Source organism: Carcharhinus amblyrhynchos, chromosome 6 (assembly GCF_965287045.1).
Source record: "Carcharhinus amblyrhynchos chromosome 6, sCarAmb.v2.hapA, whole genome shotgun sequence".
NCBI lineage: Eukaryota > Metazoa > Chordata > Chondrichthyes > Carcharhiniformes > Carcharhinidae > Carcharhinus > Carcharhinus amblyrhynchos.
Genome location: NC_137329.1, coordinates 93,683,036 through 93,702,561, shown reverse-complemented (window position 1 = coordinate 93,702,561; position 19,526 = coordinate 93,683,036). Strand labels below are relative to the sequence as shown.

Below are 19,526 nucleotides of genomic sequence, written 5' to 3'. Positions count from 1 at the left end.
GCGATGGGCGGCGCCTTGCTGTGCTGGGCGCTGCCGGTCGCGCGGTGATGGCGGAGCGCGCGATGCTGGGTGGGGCCTTGCTGTGATGCGCGCGGCGAGAGCGGGGACGCGCGGCGATGAGCAGGGAGACTCTGCGACGGGCGGGGGGGGTGGTCTGAGGGCTAGAGGTTGAAGGTCAGGCGCGTGCGCATTAATCGTAGGGTGGTGCGCAGCCGTGGACTCGTCTCCTGGGGTAAACCTGTGGTGGCTGATGAGTTAATGGAGTCTGAGGCCGGATAGTGCAGCTGGAGTGGCGGAAGGCCGCGAAGCAAATCAGTCGCTGAGCTTGGGTGAGTCCGGCAGGCAGTGCGCTGCTGCGTGGGGCAGTGTGTGGCCAAAGGTCTCCTGACTGCGGAGCTGCAGTAGTTTCCTGAAGCTGTCAGCGCAACATCTAATCACACAGTTAATAAACCTTCAGCAACTGCAATATGCTGTTAGCACTAATAGTGAGTCCAGCCAGAAGCGGTGACCAGTTAACTAGTTATCTTAGTGTGGAAGTAACTAATTGCAGTTTAATTAAAGGATTCGGATTATATACATACATGTTGTGATATGTATATCATAATAGATATTGCAGTCTAATTGAGTGGTTCGGGTGGCCTTTTGAAACAGGAAATACGCACCCATTGAGAAATTCTTCAACCCTAACGGTCACGAGTTATAACTACTGTTTGGGAACAGAAAACTGCAGTTGATCTCTGAGAAAAATCAACCTGATTTATCACTGCCTTTTCTTGATTTGATTCTAGTTTTCAACAACACTCGAATTAAAATGATGCAGAAGTACTTCACTGAAGGGCAGGTATACACTATTCCGATTATCCAGCCTGACTTGCGACGAGAGGAAGCAATTCACCAGATCAGTGATGTCCTTCAGTATCTCCAGAAAATCTCCAATGATGTTTTCACTAGGTATGATCCATAAATGACATGGGTATTGAATAACTTTGGGCAAACAAACTTTTGTGGTGGCAGCACTGCTGCCTCACAACTCCAGGGACCTGAGTTTGATTCTGGCCTTGGGTGACTGTGCAGAGTTTGCAAGTTTTCCCTGTGTCTGTGGGTTTTCTCCGGATGCTCAGATTTCTTCCCATGGTCAAAAAAAAGCTGCAGTTGGATGGATTGGCCATGCTAAATTGCCCTTCAGTATCTCAAGATATATAGGTTAGGTGGATTAGTGGAGTAAATATGTAGGGTTATAGGGTAAACCTGGGTAAGAATTGATAAAAACTTGATGAGCTGAATGTTGTCCTCCTGTACTATAAAGAATCTGATTCTTTGATTTGTGATATTGAGCAAGGAGATTACTTCACTATTTATTTGTGTTTTTTGTTTCTTGAGGTGCTAAGTATTGTGTGTCACTTGCAGGAACAGGTTAATAAACTATCTTTGAGTTGAGAATTCAATTGGCTGTTTTCATTTGTCGGCTTTTGTGTTTCAAAAGCAAGAATGGAGAATACTTTGAAATGGAGAGTTGTTGCCTTTTATGCGATGACATGTCCCAAGACATTTTAATGAGGAAATTGAGTAGTAAACAGGAAATGATCAAAATGATGGATTTAAGGAGGGTTTTAAAGACCAAGGAGGGAGTGGAAAGTCAGATGGCTTTATAGAGGGAATTTCAAAGACTGGAGCAGAGTTTACTTTAGATTTACCTCTGCAAAGAGTGCCTGCTGTATGAAATTGATTGCCAAAGCAAACAGTTGAGCCTTGTTCTCTCAGGACACAAGAGAAAGGTTAAGAATTGGAGAAAATGTTTGTCGAGGTGTGATTCAGGTATGTATCTAGATACTGAGATTACTGCATTAGATTACAACGATCTTCATTACCTTCTGTGCCTGCTGGGCACCGCAGGGGCGAGGTGTGTTAAAGACCCCGACGATCACATTTTGATTTGATGTGTTTTAAGTTTCCTTTGTACTTTTGTTTTCGTTTGGGCTGTTCCCCTTCCTTTTGGGGAGCTGCCCCTTTTACTTTGTCCTAATGTAATTTTGAGTTTGTCTACTTGGTTTGACCTGAAAGACACCCCCCCGCCCCATTGCTGAGATAGAGGGATAAAGCCTTAGAGAATGAAGATTACTGGAACTTGATAGTTTGAGTTATAAGGAGAGGTTGGATAGACTGGGACTTTTTTCCCTGGAGCGTAGGAGACTTAAGGGTGAACTTAGAGGTCTATAAAATAATGAGGGGCATAGATCAGCTAGATAGTCAACAACTTTTCCTAAAGGTAGGAGAGCCTAAAACTAGAGGGCATAGATTTAAGGTGAGGTGGGGGGGGAGAGATACAAAAGGGTCCAGAGGAGCAATTTTTTCCACAGAAGGTAGTGAATGTCTGGAACGAGCTGCCAGAGGTGGTAGTAGAGGCGAGTACAATTTTGTCTCTTAAAAGCATTTAGACAGTTTTACATGGGTAAGATGGGTACAGAGGGATATGGCCCAAATGCAGACAATTGGGACTAGCTCAGTGGTTAAAAACTGGGAGGCATGGACAAGTTGGGCCTGTTTTTATGCTGTAAACATCTGACTATGATTAGTGAATCAGCTGTGTTGGGGAACAACGTACAAGTTGAGCACAGTAGGAAATATCAGTTCATGGCAAAATATGGTTTCATTTTAGGTTGTAAAATAAAATTGAGATCAAGAAGATAGCAAGTGGATGTTAAGTTAAATTTGGAGATAATAGAGCACAGATGAGTGTTTAATTGGGAGCAGTACGTAAGTGTGGGATTGGTTCTAATTCTTGATACATTGCCCAGTACCTGTACAATAGCATTATCAGATGCAGCAATATCATTCCCCACCTCTTACCTAAATTGAATAGTCATCTTGCTGTGCCAGTGCATCAAGCGTGCCTCTATTCCAAGTGTAACAAAAATGCATCAGCTTATTCTTGGTGGATTGTATTTGATTTTAGCCCATTTTTCTCATCTTATCAATATGCCTTTGCAGCTTCAATGTGCTGTTGTAGTCTCTTTACAATTTCATGTGGTCTCCTAAAGAATTAACAGTACTATCTATTTTTGTACAATTTGCTAATTCCAACTTTGTCCTTCAAATTGTGGATATACAGAGTGGCCTCTGTGGGATGCCTCTTACCACTTCTAACTCTCAGCCCTTGCTCTGTTTTTTTTCCTTCTAACTGAATATGAATCCAGTTTCTCTCCTCCATTTAATTCCATACATCTTGAGTAGTGGCAAATATATTTCTAAAGTGGTGTTTCATCATTTAGAATATATCTCAACAGCAGGATGTCTTGTTGCAGGGTTTCCCAGAACGTGGCAAGCAATCAAACTCGCTTGCAATCCATCAATGACCGGATCAATTTAGCACAAGCTAAGATCAAGAAAATCAAAGGCAGCAAGAAAGCTACTAAAGTAAGGGCTAATTTTTCTGTGGTTTTTTTTGGTGTGTTCAATTCTTCACTGCATTTCTGCAGTGAATTTGTAAATTCTGAAAAATATCCCTTTGTGTGTTGCTATCCCTCTTTGCACAATTTAAAGACATCCAGACTTGAAATATTGGCTCTATTCTTTGTTTACAGACACAGACCTGCTGAGATTTTCCAGCATCTTCTGCTTTTGTTTCAGGTTCCAGCATCCACAGTATTTTGATTTCCTCTTTTGGGAGTGAAATTATGAAATACTTCTACATGTAAGGTATGAATGAACTCCATATCCACCTTTCCCCATTTTCCCTTCCATAAATGGTGGCAGATCAATTAATCTTTAATCTAAGATTTGATAAATTTGTTAACCGAACATATGAAAGGAATTGGGGAAATAGTGTATGGAGTTAAGTGACAAATCAGCCATGAATAGTAGAAAAACCAAATGATCTACTCTTGTTCCTTTAAGGGAAATCTTAAGTTAACCTTCAGCACCCTAGACCATGAAGTGCCACATGTGGTTTACATTTTATGGTTCTTCGTGCGCCTAGTTTCCAGTTGCAGTTTTGGCAGATTGGTGATCATTGACAGTGTATCTCCTCAGGATGGTTAAGTGCATGACTGCAAAGTCGTCTTGGGCTATGAGGCAGTGTGATGTTACTTTGCTAATACTACCCTAATAGGTTTCATATGCCTTTTGTTCTATTGTGTTCTGTGCAGGTATTTTCTAGTGCAAAATACCCTGCACCTGATAGACTTCAGGATTATGTTTCCATTTTCACTGGGGTAGATGACCCTGCTTTGCAGAAGCGTCCACGCTACAAGATTCACAGCAAGTTGAAGCCACTGGATGAAAAGGCTATGCAGGTATATGGTAACCACAGGCCCTTAAGTCCACAGCAACTCCCCTGTGAATTATGACATTTTAATTAAACAAAGTATAAACAGCCAGTTGCCATTTTGATGATCCTATTGCAAGCTGTTTAAATATCAGAAGCTGTGCAAATAGATGTGAAAAACATACAAGATCAAAATACTGATTGATACACTACAAATATTAACCTGTATACACAGTAGATTATTTTAGTGTAAGGTGAGTCAGACAAGGAAATTAATAGAACAGTGCACAATACATTCCTTAATCCCCCAACTCCTAGATTTTGTCTTCAAAGTCTTCCAGAACAATCTTTACACTGGAATTCCATTCCTTTCCCTCACCAAGTATAGGAGTTATACACCTTGTTCCTACCTTATACCTTAAATGGAATCTGGTTTTGGACAGATGTTCTACACATTCTTCTTGAACAGAAGACATAGGAGGTGGTCACATATATTCACATTGTGTAAGAAAGTAATGTGAAGCATACATTCCACCACCTTTTGCTTCTGCTAAGTCCTTACATTTTATGTTGGAAATACAAGAAGTGCATACACAGACTACAGGAAGAGGTTGCTCATATTTTTTCCCTCTACATAAGCAAGCAATCATAAGCACGTGCCCATCTGTTCCTATATTCCTTTCCCTATATTGCTTTTCTCCCCTTTTGCTGCAATCGTTTATCTAATCAAACGTTGATATGGTCTGCATCAAACGCCAACTCCAGTACTGTATTTATGAGATGGTTGTTGTTATTTCTCATCTCAGCTGGGATGTCAGTGAGGTGTTTAATGAGTTAGAGTTGGGAAGGGGAAATACCGTGGGAGTTACTGACCACTGTCCAGTGCTTAGTGGATGAGGAATGATGTTGGGTGCATGGGTTGTGCTCTGATTTCCTTCCCACAGGTCTATCTGCTGAAATTAATTGGGCGGATTGGCCATGAAAACTAGGCAGGTTGCTCATTTATTTTCTTCGACGTAAAGGATGTGTCATCAGTCAACTAAAATAAACTTTTAGTTGCCAATCTAATTAGGGCAAGAAACATTTCCAGGACGTGATCTGCAGAGTGAGCTAATAGATATATATTTTATTTGTCTTCAGGACAAGACAAAGAACTATTATCATGTGTGTTTGAATATTAAATCACGGGAGGAGAATGAGACTGAGGAAGGGTTGGGAAGCCTTCCTCGAAATATCACCTCCATCAGTTCTCTGTTACTTTTCAACACCACTGAGAATCCGTAAGTGTTATTAATCTGATTAAGAGAAAGGAAATGTTATTAGTAATATATTTGTTCCATATGTGGGTTATATAGGCACATATGTACTGGACTGTCGTTTATAACATTAATGAAGATGACATTCACGGAAAACAATTAACTTGATTCATGGCAACACTTGCAGAATACAACCTGCAGTTTATTCTTAAAAAGAGCATTTCTGCTGTGTATTGTAGGTCTGTATGTGAATTATATTTTAAAAAATTACACAGGTTTAATTGTGATATTTTAAACAATAGAAAAATCATAAATATTCTAAGCATAGGTGTTGCTTGTCCTGGCCTGTCCAAGTCAGAATCAAAATTGGTAAATAAATTGAATCAAAAAAGAAACTGGAATTGCTTTTACATTGAAGGAATAAAGTAATTGTACTTTAATTTTGGTCAGTATGAAGGCAGTTATGGTTATGATTTTTCATGGTTTTTTAGAATTTAGAATCCCTACAATGCAAAAGAAGGTCATTCGGCCCATTTGTGCCTGTACCGACGACAATCCCACCCAGGCTGTATTCCTGTAACCCCACATATTTAGCCTGCTAATCCCCTGACACTAAGGGCAATTTAGCGTGCCCAACCTGCACGTCTTTGAACTATGGGAGGAAACTGGAGCACCTGGAGAAAACTCATGCAGACACGAGGATAATTTCCTCTGGACCCTCACCAGTGGTGACCAGCACTCTATGCTTAATCCTAACTGTGGTCTGAATAGTGTTGTGTATAGCTCAAGCAGAACATGCCCTGCTGTGAACTCTGTTCTATACATCGGCCAGTAAAAGAAAATATTCCGTCTGCATATTGAAACCATCTTATCAAACTGTCCTGTTACCTTCAGGAATCAGTGGACACTCACTCTAAGATCTCTCTATTCACACATGGGGAGATCATATTAGAGAGAGGAGGGGGAGTTGGTATGGGATATTAAAAGGCCCAATGTGTCATATGTTTCAATCTTGAATGGCCAATCAACTAACCCAAAGGTGGAAACTGGAGTGTCTGGAGGAAACCCCTGTAGACACGGGGAGAACGTGCAAACTCCACACAGTCATCCGAGGCCAGAATTGAACCTGGATCTTTGGCGCTGTGAGGCACTTGTGCTAACCACTATGCCACCAAGGTCCCACTGTTCCTGCTTCTCCTTCAGACTTCTCCCCCCACTTATTTTCGGCTCTCTCCATATTCTTCCTGCAAAGTGAATCACCTAAGAACATAAGAAATAGGAGCAGGAGTAGGCCATCTAGCACTTCGAGCCTGCCCCGCTATTCAATAAGATCATGGCTGATCTGAAGTGGATCAATTCCACTTTCCCGCTTTCTCCCCATAACCCTTAATTCCCCTGTCTATCAGAAACCTATCTACCTGTGACTTAAATATATTCAGCGAGGTAGCCTCCACCACTTCAACAGGCAGAGAATTCCAGAGATTCACCACTCTTTGAGTGAAGAAGTTCCTCTTCAACTCTGATCTAAACTGCCTCCCCCGCTCCCCCCCCCACCCCCAAGCTTATCTTGTGCCCTCTAGTCCTGCTATCCTTTCTAAGCAGGAAGAATCTCTCTACCTCTACCCTATCTATCCCCTTCATTATCTTATACGTCTCTATAAGATCCCCCTTCAGCCTTCTAAACTCCAAGTACAGATCCAATCTATTTAGTCTCTCTTCATAGGCTAACCCCCTCATCTCCGGTATCAGCCTAGTGAACCTTCTCTGCACTCCCTCCAAGGCCAATATATCCTTCCGCAAGTGTGGCGACCGAAACTGCACACAGTACTCCAGCCGCGGGCTCACCAGTACCCTGTACAGTTGCAGCAAGACCTCCCTACTTCTATATTCTATTCCCCTCGCTATAAAGGCCAACATTCCATTCACCTTGATCACCTGCAGACTGGGCTTTTGCGACTTGTGCACAAGGACCCCCCAGGTCCCTCTGCACCATAGCATGCTGCAGCTTTTTGCCTTTTAAATAATAATCTCTCCTACTATTATTTCTGCCAAAGTAGATAACCTCACACTTGCTAACATTGTACTCCATCTGCCAGGTCCTCGCCCACTCGCTCAGCCTTTCCAGATCTCTCTGCAGACTTTCCACACCCTCCACGCAATTTGGTCTTCTACTCATCTTCATGTCATCAGCAAATTTCGTCACCCTACACTCAGCCCCATCCTCCAGATCATCTATATAAATGTAAACAGTTGAGGCCCCGGCACCTATCCCTGCAGCACTCCACTAGTCACCAACTGCCAACCAGAATAGCACCCATTGATACCAACTCTCTGCTTCCTATTAGACAGCCAATCCTCTATCCGTGAACCCTAACCTTCTGTAGCAACCTTTTGTGAGGCACCTTATCTAATGCCTTTTAGAAATCTTGAAACACCACATCCACCGGTTCCCCTCTGTCTACCGAACTAGTCACATTCTCATAGAAATCCAATAAATTCGTCAAACACGACTTCCCCTTAACAAATCCATGCTGTGTCTGCTTGATCAAACCACTGTTTTCTAGGTGCCTCGCTATTTCTTCTTTGATGACGGATTCAAGCATTTTTCCAACTACAGACGTTAAACTGACCGGCCTATAATTCCCTGCCTTTTTTTCTGCTACCTTTTTTAAACAGCGGCGTAACATTAGCCGTTTTCCAATCTTCTGGCACTTCCCCAGAGTCCAGCGAATTTTGATAAATAATTACTAAGGCATCTGCTATCACCTCTGCCATTTCTTTCAGAACCCTGGGATACATTCCATCTGGTCCTGGGGACTTGTCCATCTTCAGTCCCATTAGTCTATCAAGTACTACCTCTCTAGTGATAGTAATCGCATTTAGGCCCTCATCTCTTACCATCCTTCTATCTTTAATACCTCCCACTTCTGCACCTTGAACTTCATCTTTCACTTTTCTGCCCAATCCACCAATATGTCAATCTCTGAACAGAGATTTTCGGAAAGATTTCAGCCACACACAAGATTAGGAAGCAAAATAAGAGCACGTGGCATTGGGTGGAATGTACTGACATGAATTGAGAAACGGTTAACGGACAGAAAACAGAGCTTAGGTACAAATGGGTCATTTTCAGGCTGGTAGGCTGTGACTATGGCTTATCACAAGGATCAGTACGTGGGAGCCTAGCTATTCACAACCCATCTAAAGAATGATGTATGAACTTCTGTGTTCACGTTTTGAGTGGGGAAACATTATGAAAATATTTTGATATTAGCAAATGATAAATTTTTAGGTTTTGAGGCGATAATAAGAAAGAGGAGCAGGAAAAGACCACACGTTGGAAAAATACTATAGTATCTTAAGAATATCCTGGAAGAGGTATTGTGCGCTGAACTTGTAGCTTGCTTTAAAGGTGTTTTGTTTTCTATTCTTTAGATTGAAGATTTAAGGTATTGAAGCAGATCTGTTTAGTCAGTGTATGATAGTGTTCTACTCTTTCGACCTACAGCTATAAGAAGTACGTTCTTTTGGATCCATTAGCCGGAGCTGTGACAAAAACTCACAATGCACTGGAGACTGAGAAAGACGAGAAACCATTTGATGCTCCACTCTCAATCACCAAGCGGGAACAACTTGAAAGACAGGTAATTCTGGAGGATTGCATTGCTGAAGTCCAGGGCATGCGTGTTCCCTCCACTCTGTTACATGATTTTTAAAAATGATGGAGATGCAAAATGCTATTATGGAAGTGTGCTGGGAACAGTTTTGTATTATAACCCCATAAAAGGTTGTTGTGCATTTACCTGCTGCCAGTCATCCTCTGCAGACTGTCCGCATGGGTATGGAGAGATGTCCATGTGTTTTAACCTGTGATTAACTAAAACTACACACTGCCTTATTCACTTGATAAAAGGGAATTAGAGTAACCTAGTTAATTTCTGCAAGGCTCATGCGATAGTCATGTTTTTTCAGAATTAAATGTTCCTGACTGTCCAATGCTGTACATATGTTTGCAATGTCAATGCATCCACCTTCTTAGCTTTGCATTGAAACTTGTCTTAGCTCTGTTGGCTTGTCACTGACAGATTTATTTCCTTGCACTTTAAAGGGTTTAAACAAGTAGTAACACAGTCACTTAGTGTTAATGGAGAAAACTGAAGTCTAATCTTTGGTCAATTTTGGAACTCTAGCTAAACCAGTTAGGTTCCCCTTTCAGTTTCATTGAAATGAACAGATTTGAAGGAAAGTACAATCTTAAATGCCTTTCTGGGATGTTAATCTGATCTGATATCAAACTGGCGTAGAGCCAGGTGATGCACTTCGTTAGCAAACTAATTCCAAGCAAGCTGAAGCTGAATAGGAAGAATATTCATACAATATTTGTTTACCACTATTGCTACAGTGTTTTATTTTGGGATATTCTGTATGGGCTTCTGAACATAGTAATCCTTTGTTATTTCAGACAACTGAAAATTATTTCTATGTACCAGACCTGGGACAGGTCCCAGAGATTGATGTCCCTTCCTACCTACCTGATCTGCCTGGCATTGCTGATGATCTCATGTACAGTGCTGATCTGGGTCCAGGCATTGCACCCTCTGTGCCAGGAAGTAATATGCCTGAACTGCCCAGTTTCAGTACAGAACCAGTTTACACAAATGGCCCAGGTACAGTACAATAGTCTGCATTTACTATTTTGTGGTTTGTATTCTTCAGTCTCACTCCCAGTATGTCCTCATTGTCTGACGGTTGCCATATCATTAAGGGGTAAGGCAAGGAGGAGGACCCCAAGAACTGCCTTGGCCAGAACAAGGGTTTAATCCATGCATGGGAAGGTAATCTGCACAGCTGGATCCATTTGATGATTCAGCTGCATTGTGATTGCCTTCATTTATCTTGTCTTTTTTTTTATATGCCATAATGGGGGCAGTATTGAGCTGTTGTTTTTCTATTCCAGTTAAAAGTCCTGATAAATCACATGTCAAATAAATTAGTGATTTTGAAAGATCAATTAAAACACATCAAGTCTGAAATGGTGTTATTCTGCACCACATTCTAGCCAACTGATCTCACTTCCCCTGTATTGTATCGCTAACTGGAAACAACAAACATGCACATACAGAAAATGATGGTGATGGTTATTTTTGTCTTTTTAGGCCCAACAGATGCACAGCGTAAGCACACCAGAATGACTAGCCCTCCCATTTATTACAATGTCTGGAACTTCATCTGTCCTTTTCCAACAACCCCTACCCTGCCTACTTTTCTTGTATGTTCCACACCTTCTTTGATCAAGGCAGTAAAGCAGAAGATTGGCAGTGGCCAAGAAACAATCTCTTAGCTTGCCATCAGACGGCACATTAGAACTGTGCCCAAATTAAGGAGAGAAAATTGAGAAAAATGTAAATGCATTCAAATTTTATCTTTTAAAATGAAGTCACTCTATAATTATGGGTTAGTATTGCTTAATTATGCGATATAACACAGTTCAGCAGGGAGGGAAAAGGAGAACCAGAAAAAGTGTGACCCGCATTGTACCTCAGCCTGGCAAATTTTAACAGCAAACCAGTTAACAATTACCAATAGAAATAGCTCAAGATCATAATGTTCCTTCTTTGTTAGGATAGTATTCTTCAGCTTGATGCAAATTGCAGGAAAATGTATTTGTGAAGCAGTAATTAATGCTCAATCTAACATTGTCTAATTTCAGTAGTGATTGTGGAATGGCTATTACTCAAAGTCTAAACTTTAATATTCTGCATTTCAGATCAACAGAATACTAATCTCCCACTGCCGCCTGTAGACCTCCCTCCTCCAGAACTACTGGCACCAGTGAGTGTGCCTCCTCCTCCTCCTCCGCCACCACCACCACCACCTCCACCTCCAGTTGAGCCACCTTTGCAAACTAATGTTGGCAACGGTGAACCACCAGGTTTGTTTGTAAATGTGTCTACTCTTAATTGTGTCAATCAACATAGGGCTGTTGCATAAAAATACAATGTGTGGAAAATACTCAGCAGGTCAGGCTGTGGGGAGGAAGAGTTAATGTTTCAGGTTGATGATCCTTCATCAGAATTGAGACTCCGTCCAAATGTAACTTGAGCTGCTGAGTATTTCTAGCGTTTTCTGTTTTTATTTCAGATTTCAGCCTCTGCAGTATTTTGCATTTGCATTAAAATATGATTCATTCATCTCTCCTATGATGGGCACGCTTAGAGTAAACAGATGTCCAACTCCAAACATGCTGCTGTTGGGGAGCTGCCTTATGGATCAGTGCTACCATCAGCAGGAACCTAGTGGGACTGCAGATCGTCACTGGGTGAGGCGTTCAGTGCACCAAGTACAAGGAGGTTTGCGCCCAAGTGCCTTGGCCAAATTCAAAATATGTTCTCTGTTTTTGTGAATTTAAGCCTCATGAATTTGAAGGAATACCAAGGTTTCTGATGAAACTGCTTTGTTCTAAAGTACTTTCTTTTGAAAAATAAGAATCCAGTTGATCCAAAGAGGTTGCTGACTTGATTATGACTACCTTTAAAATTGTTTTCGGTGCAGTTTTAATATTGGCAAGAGAATGGCAATTTCAAAAGGAAGTTAAATGAGCATCAACAGTTATTCCACAGCAGAAGCATCATAACTTTGCTCAATGATCTGCACAAACTCAAAACAGGAGCCCCAGCTGTCTTTTTTTATTCTCCTGTTCACCCAAGAGGTTTGAGCCAGTTTTAATACTGCTCAAATCACAGGCAATCATAATAAGGAATCTTATTCATTTGTGGTTCAAATTGCAGCATGTGATGTATTATCCAATCATCATGGATCACTGTTTCTTTAACATCTCAGGCTTAAAACCCTGGAATTCCTTGATTAGCATTGTGGGGAGCACCTTCATCTGTAATGGTCTTTAAGACTAACCACTATCTTGAGAGCAACATTGGTGAACGTTAAATTTAAGTAAATGTCCAGCTTTTTTAAAAAAAAATTCAGAGGATCTGTATGTTGTTTAAAAGCCTGCCTTCTTGCCTGTCACTCATTGTCTTTGCCAAGGTTGTGGTTGCCTACTGTTTAGTCACAGAATCCCTACAGTGCAGAAGAGCCTATCAATTCTGCACTGACTCTGACAGAGCATTTTACCCACCTGTTCCCTGTAACCCCAAACTTTTGATAGAATCCCTTCAGTACAGAAGGAGGCCATTCAGCCTGTCAAGACTGCACCGACAACAATCCCCCCCCCCCCCCCATCCCTGTAACTCCACGTATTTTCCCGCTGATCCCTTGAAACTAGGGTCAATTTAGTATGGCCAATTAACCTAATCTGCACATATTTGGATGGTGGGAGGAAACCAGAGCACCCAGAGGAAACTCATGTAGACGTGAGGAGAACGTGCAAACTCCACACATTGTGATCCAAGCTAGGAATTGAACCTGGGTCCCTGGTGCAGTGAGGCAGCAGTGCTAACCACTGCTGCCCCTGTCCCTCGGCTAATCCATCTAACCTGACGCATCTTTGGATTGCTTGCCTCATCGTTTCAGAGAAAGTACAGCTCTGGATCTGGAGTTACATAGGCCAGATTCCCTTTCCTAAAGGATGATGGTGAACCATATGGATTGTTACAACACTCTAGTTTAATGGCCAGCATTACTGATACTAGTGTTTTTATTCCAGAATATAATTTATTGCATCTTAAATTCCCATTTGTTATGATAGGATTTAAACTCATGTTTTTATTACTTAAGGCCTCTGGATTATTTGTCAAGAAAAGCAAACATTTTCTACTGCACTATTTTGTGGAATATGCTGTTCGTGAAATAATTGTCAGATAAATGGTTTCAAAAAGTAATCCATTGGATGTCAAGTGCTTTATGCTCCCCAAGTATTTTGGGGAGTAAAATGCAACTTCAACGAAGATGTAAAATGGACATAATAAATATTGGATAGGATAATTATCTGACAAAAATTTTGCAGAGTTATGAGGAGAGGCTGAGGAGTGGCACTAGGTAAATTGCTCATACAGAGAGAGAGCACTGACATGATTGGTCAAGTGGCCTCATTCTGTGCTGTAACTATTCTATGATTTTAACATCTGCTGATGTTCCCTTCCATTGGAGACTGTTTTTGTGCCCTTGGCAAATGTTAATTATATCACCCATAAAATTTCTCTCCCAAATCCAAGGTCTTTGTGAAAAGCTCCTTCGTTGATTCGTGTTTTCACTTATTGTCCTTCAGAAGGTGGCATAGTGCAGGGAGCACCTCAGGAGGTTGTGAAACCCTCAAATGGAAGAGCCAGCCTACTGGAGTCAATTCGCCAGGCTGGAGGAATTGGGAAAGCCAAACTGCGCAACGCAAAGGCCATTAAAATGGAAAAGAAAAAGCAAAAAGAACAGGAACAAGGTAATTCTCCATTTAATACTTTTGTGTTTAAAATAATTGACCAGAATTAAATGATGTTTCAGAAGCTGCATAAAACCACGTTACTTTTGTATGCGATTCTAGAAGCTTTTACAAGGGCCTTTATGGTCATCTTTTCACTTTATTCTAGATTCTGGCCTACAAAGGAATCCTTAATTGTCATTGTTAAATAATGATCCTAGGGAGGAAGCAGACACTCAAATTCAGGAACAATGAGCTGTTGCCAATCTGTGGCATCAGTTTGGAAAATGATTTTATCCAAATGAAAGTACTTTGCTAGCCCGCAGCTCTGATTTTAAAAAAAATCATTAACCTGAAACGTTAACTGTTTTTCTCTCCACTGTGCTGCTTGATCTGCTGAATTTTTCCAATGGTTTCTGTTTTCATTTCCCTCCTTTGTCCTGTAAACTTGTTGATGGAACTGTGAATGCAAATTTAGATTAAAAACCTATGTAAGTACCTTCTTTCTTGATGCAACTGTGCTAATAAAGCTTTCTTGAGATGTGGGAAGAGGAGGGAGTAAAGGCCTCGTTGATCTTGACCTGTTCTATGTCTTCTAGGTGGAACAATGAAAGGAGGTGGAGATCTGATGTCTGATCTCTTCAATAAGCTGGCAATGAGGAGAAAAGGTACAAAACCCACTGATGCAGCTTAACAATTAAACAGTGACTGTAGAGTCACTTGATAAATCATGAGTGACAAAATGTCAAAGACTGACAGATTGCATCTTCACTCAGTGTTACTTTTCTTCACCTTCTGTGTAGCATTTATTTTAATGGAGGATTAAGTTTCCTCTGCTTTGTCCTAATCAGTTGCCTTGGCCTGGCTACAGTAATAACGGATAAGGTTTAGCCAAGCACGTTCACCTCTGGCGCATATCCCATTATGGTTGCTGAGTCTCGCGAGAGAGCTATAAAGGAATTTGTGCCAGCGAGATCCCATTTTGCAATGTTTCCTCATCCTGCTGATGTGATCAGTGGGTGTGAATCTGATTTGCATGGATTTAAATTAACTTAAATATATTTAACAACTTTAAGCTGTAACATCTGGCCCCTTGGAATGCTATATTCCCCCTCCTCCTCCACCCCAACATCATGATTCACAACTGCTTTTTTGAAATTGAAAACCAGTCATGTTGACCATGTTGGAAGTGCCTGGAGGCCCTGGGGATTGAGAGCCAAGACTGGCCCTGATACAATGCTGAGGATGCTGTGTTGGGCACTGAAGGGAGGGTTACACTCCTGCCTCCTGGGGATTACCAGCATGCCACTGACTGTGGGTGGAGTGCTCCTGATACCTGTGTATGTGTGGGGGGAGGTGAAAGGAACTTTATTATTTTTACAGATTGGGGTACCCTTTAAAGATGAAGCCCTGATTTCTGTGGAACCAGTCTTGCTGGCTCCCTCAGGCTCTGCCCCACCACAGTGATGGCACAAACCACATCCCCATCCCTGACTGTTTTTGACAGTGTCAGATCAGGTCAGAAAAATTAGCTTTCTGTTGAAAAATACACCAGTTTTCAATTAAGAAACTGACAGTCTTTTTTTAAATTCTGCCCAACATTTCTGCTGTAGCCAATTCACAGGCCCTTGTGACATCAAATTTTAGTATCAACTTGTAGGCATGTTTATGCTAACTCAACCAACTGAACTGGTTTGAGAATTATCTAAAATTCACTTCACATAGGTCCTCTCGCATTCAACAGAAAAAACTTTACTCTGCTGTAGCTGACAACTCGATGTTGAAACTGCAGATTAGTGTCCTGTAACTTGAGCTATGCTATAATACTGTATAATTGACTGGACTAAAACTTGTACATCTGATTTACAGGCATCTCAGGTAAAGGTCCTCAACAAGGTGAAGGTGGCAGTGCTGGAGGAGTAGCTGGTGATGTTCCTGTATCAGGTGGTGCTTTTGCTCGCATGTCTGATGCTATTCCACCCCTCCCACCTCCACAGCAGCAAACCACTGAAGATGAGGATGAGTGGGACGCATGAGATTTGCTGCCTGATTTGGCGAAGATGTCTGCATTAATGTCTGAATCCTCTGAAACCTTGAACTTTTCTTTCAGTTGTGTTAAGCCTATCTGTCAATGCCAGCTCAAGCTTGGGATGTTCCAAACAAAAAGGGAGGGGAGAAGTTTGCTTTTGTATGTGACTTTTTCTACCCAATTGGTGTATGATAGGAATCAAATTGCCCAGTTCATGTAGATACAATACCAGAGCATTTCATCTTCCTGGCATCCTAATTTGCTACAGCACTAGGCAAAGACCTCCACAATTAAGCAGCAGAATTTCCATCACAATATTTATATTCCTTAAATGGCCTCAGCTGCAACACAAACACTTAAGTGTCCAGGACATGTGTGGTGTGAGCAGAAACACTGCCTACTAATAAAAACTACTATTAAACAACATTTTTCTCCAATATTTCCTTTTTTTTCATTTAAAAGGATGTTAAATTTACTGCTGTTGTCATCCTCTGGCTGGATGACCAATTGATTTCTAGGTTTCCTTCAATGCTGCTTCACCAGTCTCAGAAAACAAATGACAATGGCACAAATTTCCTCTCCATAGCAAGAATGAAGTGAGGAAAGATGTCAGTGTGTTCCCTACTCTGCTGGCAAGAGTATGCTGCATTGCTTTGAGACACAATGGAAAATTCCTCAAGGATTACAGTTTAGCAAAATACTGAGACTGTTGTTTCTGCTTACAATTAACAAAGCTTTATATATATATATAATTTTTGCATAATTATAGCAGACCAGTAAAAGTTTAGTTTGCTTGTTGAGTGGAAGAGGCAAAGTTTTAAACATAGCTGTGCCATAACTCAATGCTTGTGAGGTTTTAAGGACATCAGAAAGTGACACTAAAGTTTCCCTGTTGTATGTCACCAGTTGAATGGTGAGCCTATAAGGAAATATCTGATTGTTCAAATAAAGTGTGAGACATCATGAAGTGTGAAATTAATGTAGAATGATCAAATTTGCATTTTGTGTCAGCAAAGTGCTTTCCTTGAGTTGTATTTTTTTGGAATAAACAGGACATTTTAAAATTAGTCACTCTATAAAGGTGGGTTGGCAGATTGTGCATACAGTAAGGAAAATCCATTCCTGCTGTATTTTAATTCTAACATTCCCATAAACAGACTGACCATTTTGAAGAATTATTGTAATTTGGCTCCTGCCATGTGCTGATTTGCATGAAAAAATTCCCATTGGATAATTTCAAGAAATCACTACAATGAGCCACATGAACCGGAAAACAAAATGCCTCCAATTTTTGGACAGCCTTGCCGAGAAAATGGCAGTAAACTTTTAAATATAGTACATTTTTGAATAGCTTGTCAGATTGGGGTGTATATATTTTATTAAAGTATGGTTTGCAATTATAGATTGTGTATTATGATTAAACAAATCTTGATCCATTCAAATCTGTGCTCCCAAATGCAGAAATGCTGTCTGTTATTATCACATTAGCCATTTTATCTGCCAGAGCTCCATGCAGTCGCTTCATATATTTACCCAATCCATGTTGTAATTCCCCCACTCCACATTTATTAAATCAGTTGCACTTTACCAACAGGAAACTGATCAATGACCATGAGGAACAGTTAATATTTTGCCATGAGCCATGTAAAATTGTAAATCTAATATAAAAACTTTTACTACTTTCTGATGTTGAGTGGAATCTTTTCTGACCTCAGTAACTCAATAGTGGATATGTTATAAATCATTGTTTTTTTGCCTTTCAAAGCTTTTGATTGTTTTTCCCCCTTCTCTGCTCTGTAAAATTGGTCAGCCCTGCAGCAGAATCATTCCCTCCCCACTCCCTTAATTTTGATTATGCTCTCTTGTGTGTCATTCATGGCTCATTTAGTCACACACTTACCTTTCTTCAGAACTTGAACATAACAATCTGGTCCTGAGTATGATACATTGTCAGAAATGTAGGCTTTCAGATGTGGCTGTTTGGAGAGTACCAGAAATTATGTTAAACAGAAGTCCCATTTGCCCTTTCAGGTGTACATGAAATATCCTATGACACTGATTTGCAGAGGATCAGTGAGTTATCCCCAGTCACAGAGATCTGTTCACTATCACATTGCTCTTCTGGAAGTTTTGCTGTGTGCAAATTAACTGCCACATTTCCTAAATTGCAAGTGACTACTCTTTAGGACATGTTTTGATGGTCAACAGTGAGAGGAGTTTTTTGATCTAACATCAATTGTCATTTGCAGTCTTTCCTCATCCCAATATTGATGCCAACATCCCATGAAATGGAACATTATTCCCATACCATTTGTTTAGCCACATGCTCACTTACCTAATTTAGCTATGCCAATTTGCAGTGTGCAGGTAATAATAGAGATATTTAATTTAGCTCTTGGTTTCCAGTACTCTCCAAACAGGCCACTTCTCTATTCTGCCCTGTGTTCTTGGTCTTAACACAGATTACAATTGAATCATCATTTTCCATACGCGTTCAAGATGTTCTGCATCCAGGACCAGGCAGGCAACATATTGTCAAAGACACTCAATTATTTGTTACAAAAAAACCATCTGTTTAATTACTGTATCCCCTAAAATTCCCATCTTGTGCTGTGCAGGACTCAAAAGCTGAGTTGGTCTTTTCTTGTCACTCAGCTTTATGTGCTTGTATGAAAGCTCCAAAGACTATATTAAAGATTAGTCAAGTAATGGTGTGAACGAGGGAGGGAGGTGAGAAATACCAGAATTTAATCTGCTCTTGTCCTCATCCGAAATCCCCCTATGTACTTTCAAACATGGGTCACTGGCAATGTATCTAATGTGGAAACTCAGGTTTGTTCTACTATAACACAGGGTGCTTAGACTAATAGCACATCCACTGCTATCCTAAGCAAAGTGGCCATGTGTGAGAAAGCTGACCACCAAGAGGTAGCAAACTATGATGTGCTTTCCCCTTCCATTACAGCAGGTTAAATCAGATGCCAGGGAAAGATTCATAAACAGCAAAAGATTAACAGCAAACCAGAAAAGTTAAAAGCACTAATGTAATATGAAAATAAAGAGTCATCTATACCTGACAGGACCTGAGTTTTTCCAGCATCTACACTATTTTTGTTTCTGTATTGGTTAAAAGCATTTAACATCCTTTCTGCAGAAATTTGATATTCCACAAAAAGAAAATTAGCTTTCCAGGACAATGAGGATATTTAACAATAATTATGGAGAAATCCTTAAAAATACCAGTATTGCTCATTTAACAAGATACAACTTTAAGGATTTTTACAGCAAGACCAACTGCCTAAGAGTACAAATTCCAAATGATTTTAATTGATTGCAGTTCAGTGGTGCCTGAAAAACTTGCCTTCTGGGGATGTGTAGAATGACAACTTCTGAATTTCTGCAACATTCTGTACACATGGAGACTCTGAAGTTGCAGTCAATTTTGGTCAAGTAACAGTGTGTTGACAGCTTCAACATCATGACCACTGATTCAGACCAATGTTTATTTGCCATTGGCAGTTTGCAATGCATCATAAATACTTAAGTACATTGTACAGAATAGTCATCATTTTTTTGGTGGCGTTCTTACTAAAAAAGTTGTTCTTCTGA

At 40.6% G+C, this 19,526-nt stretch overlaps 1 protein-coding gene across 2 annotated transcripts; it reads left to right on the top strand.

Annotated features, from left to right (window-relative positions):
• The first annotated feature begins 224 nt into the window (after positions 1-224).
• wash1 (WAS protein family homolog 1) lies at positions 225-17,601 on the top strand. Of its 2 annotated transcripts, none has more exons than XM_080190989.1 (11): positions 225-329; positions 789-951; positions 3,303-3,414; positions 4,146-4,292; positions 5,405-5,544; positions 9,029-9,164; positions 9,983-10,187; positions 11,288-11,452; positions 13,745-13,909; positions 14,488-14,556; positions 15,758-17,601. In XM_080190989.1, exons 2-11 carry the CDS (start codon positions 812-814, stop codon positions 15,922-15,924), a joined length of 1,446 nt encoding a protein of 481 aa, XP_080047115.1. In that variant the 5' UTR covers positions 225-329; positions 789-811; the 3' UTR covers positions 15,925-17,601. The 2 variants fall into 2 exon arrangements, with proteins under 2 accessions (XP_080047115.1, XP_080047116.1); XM_080190990.1 differs by lacking the exon at positions 225-329 and adding an exon at positions 394-485.
• Positions 17,602-19,526: the final 1,925 nt, after the last annotated feature.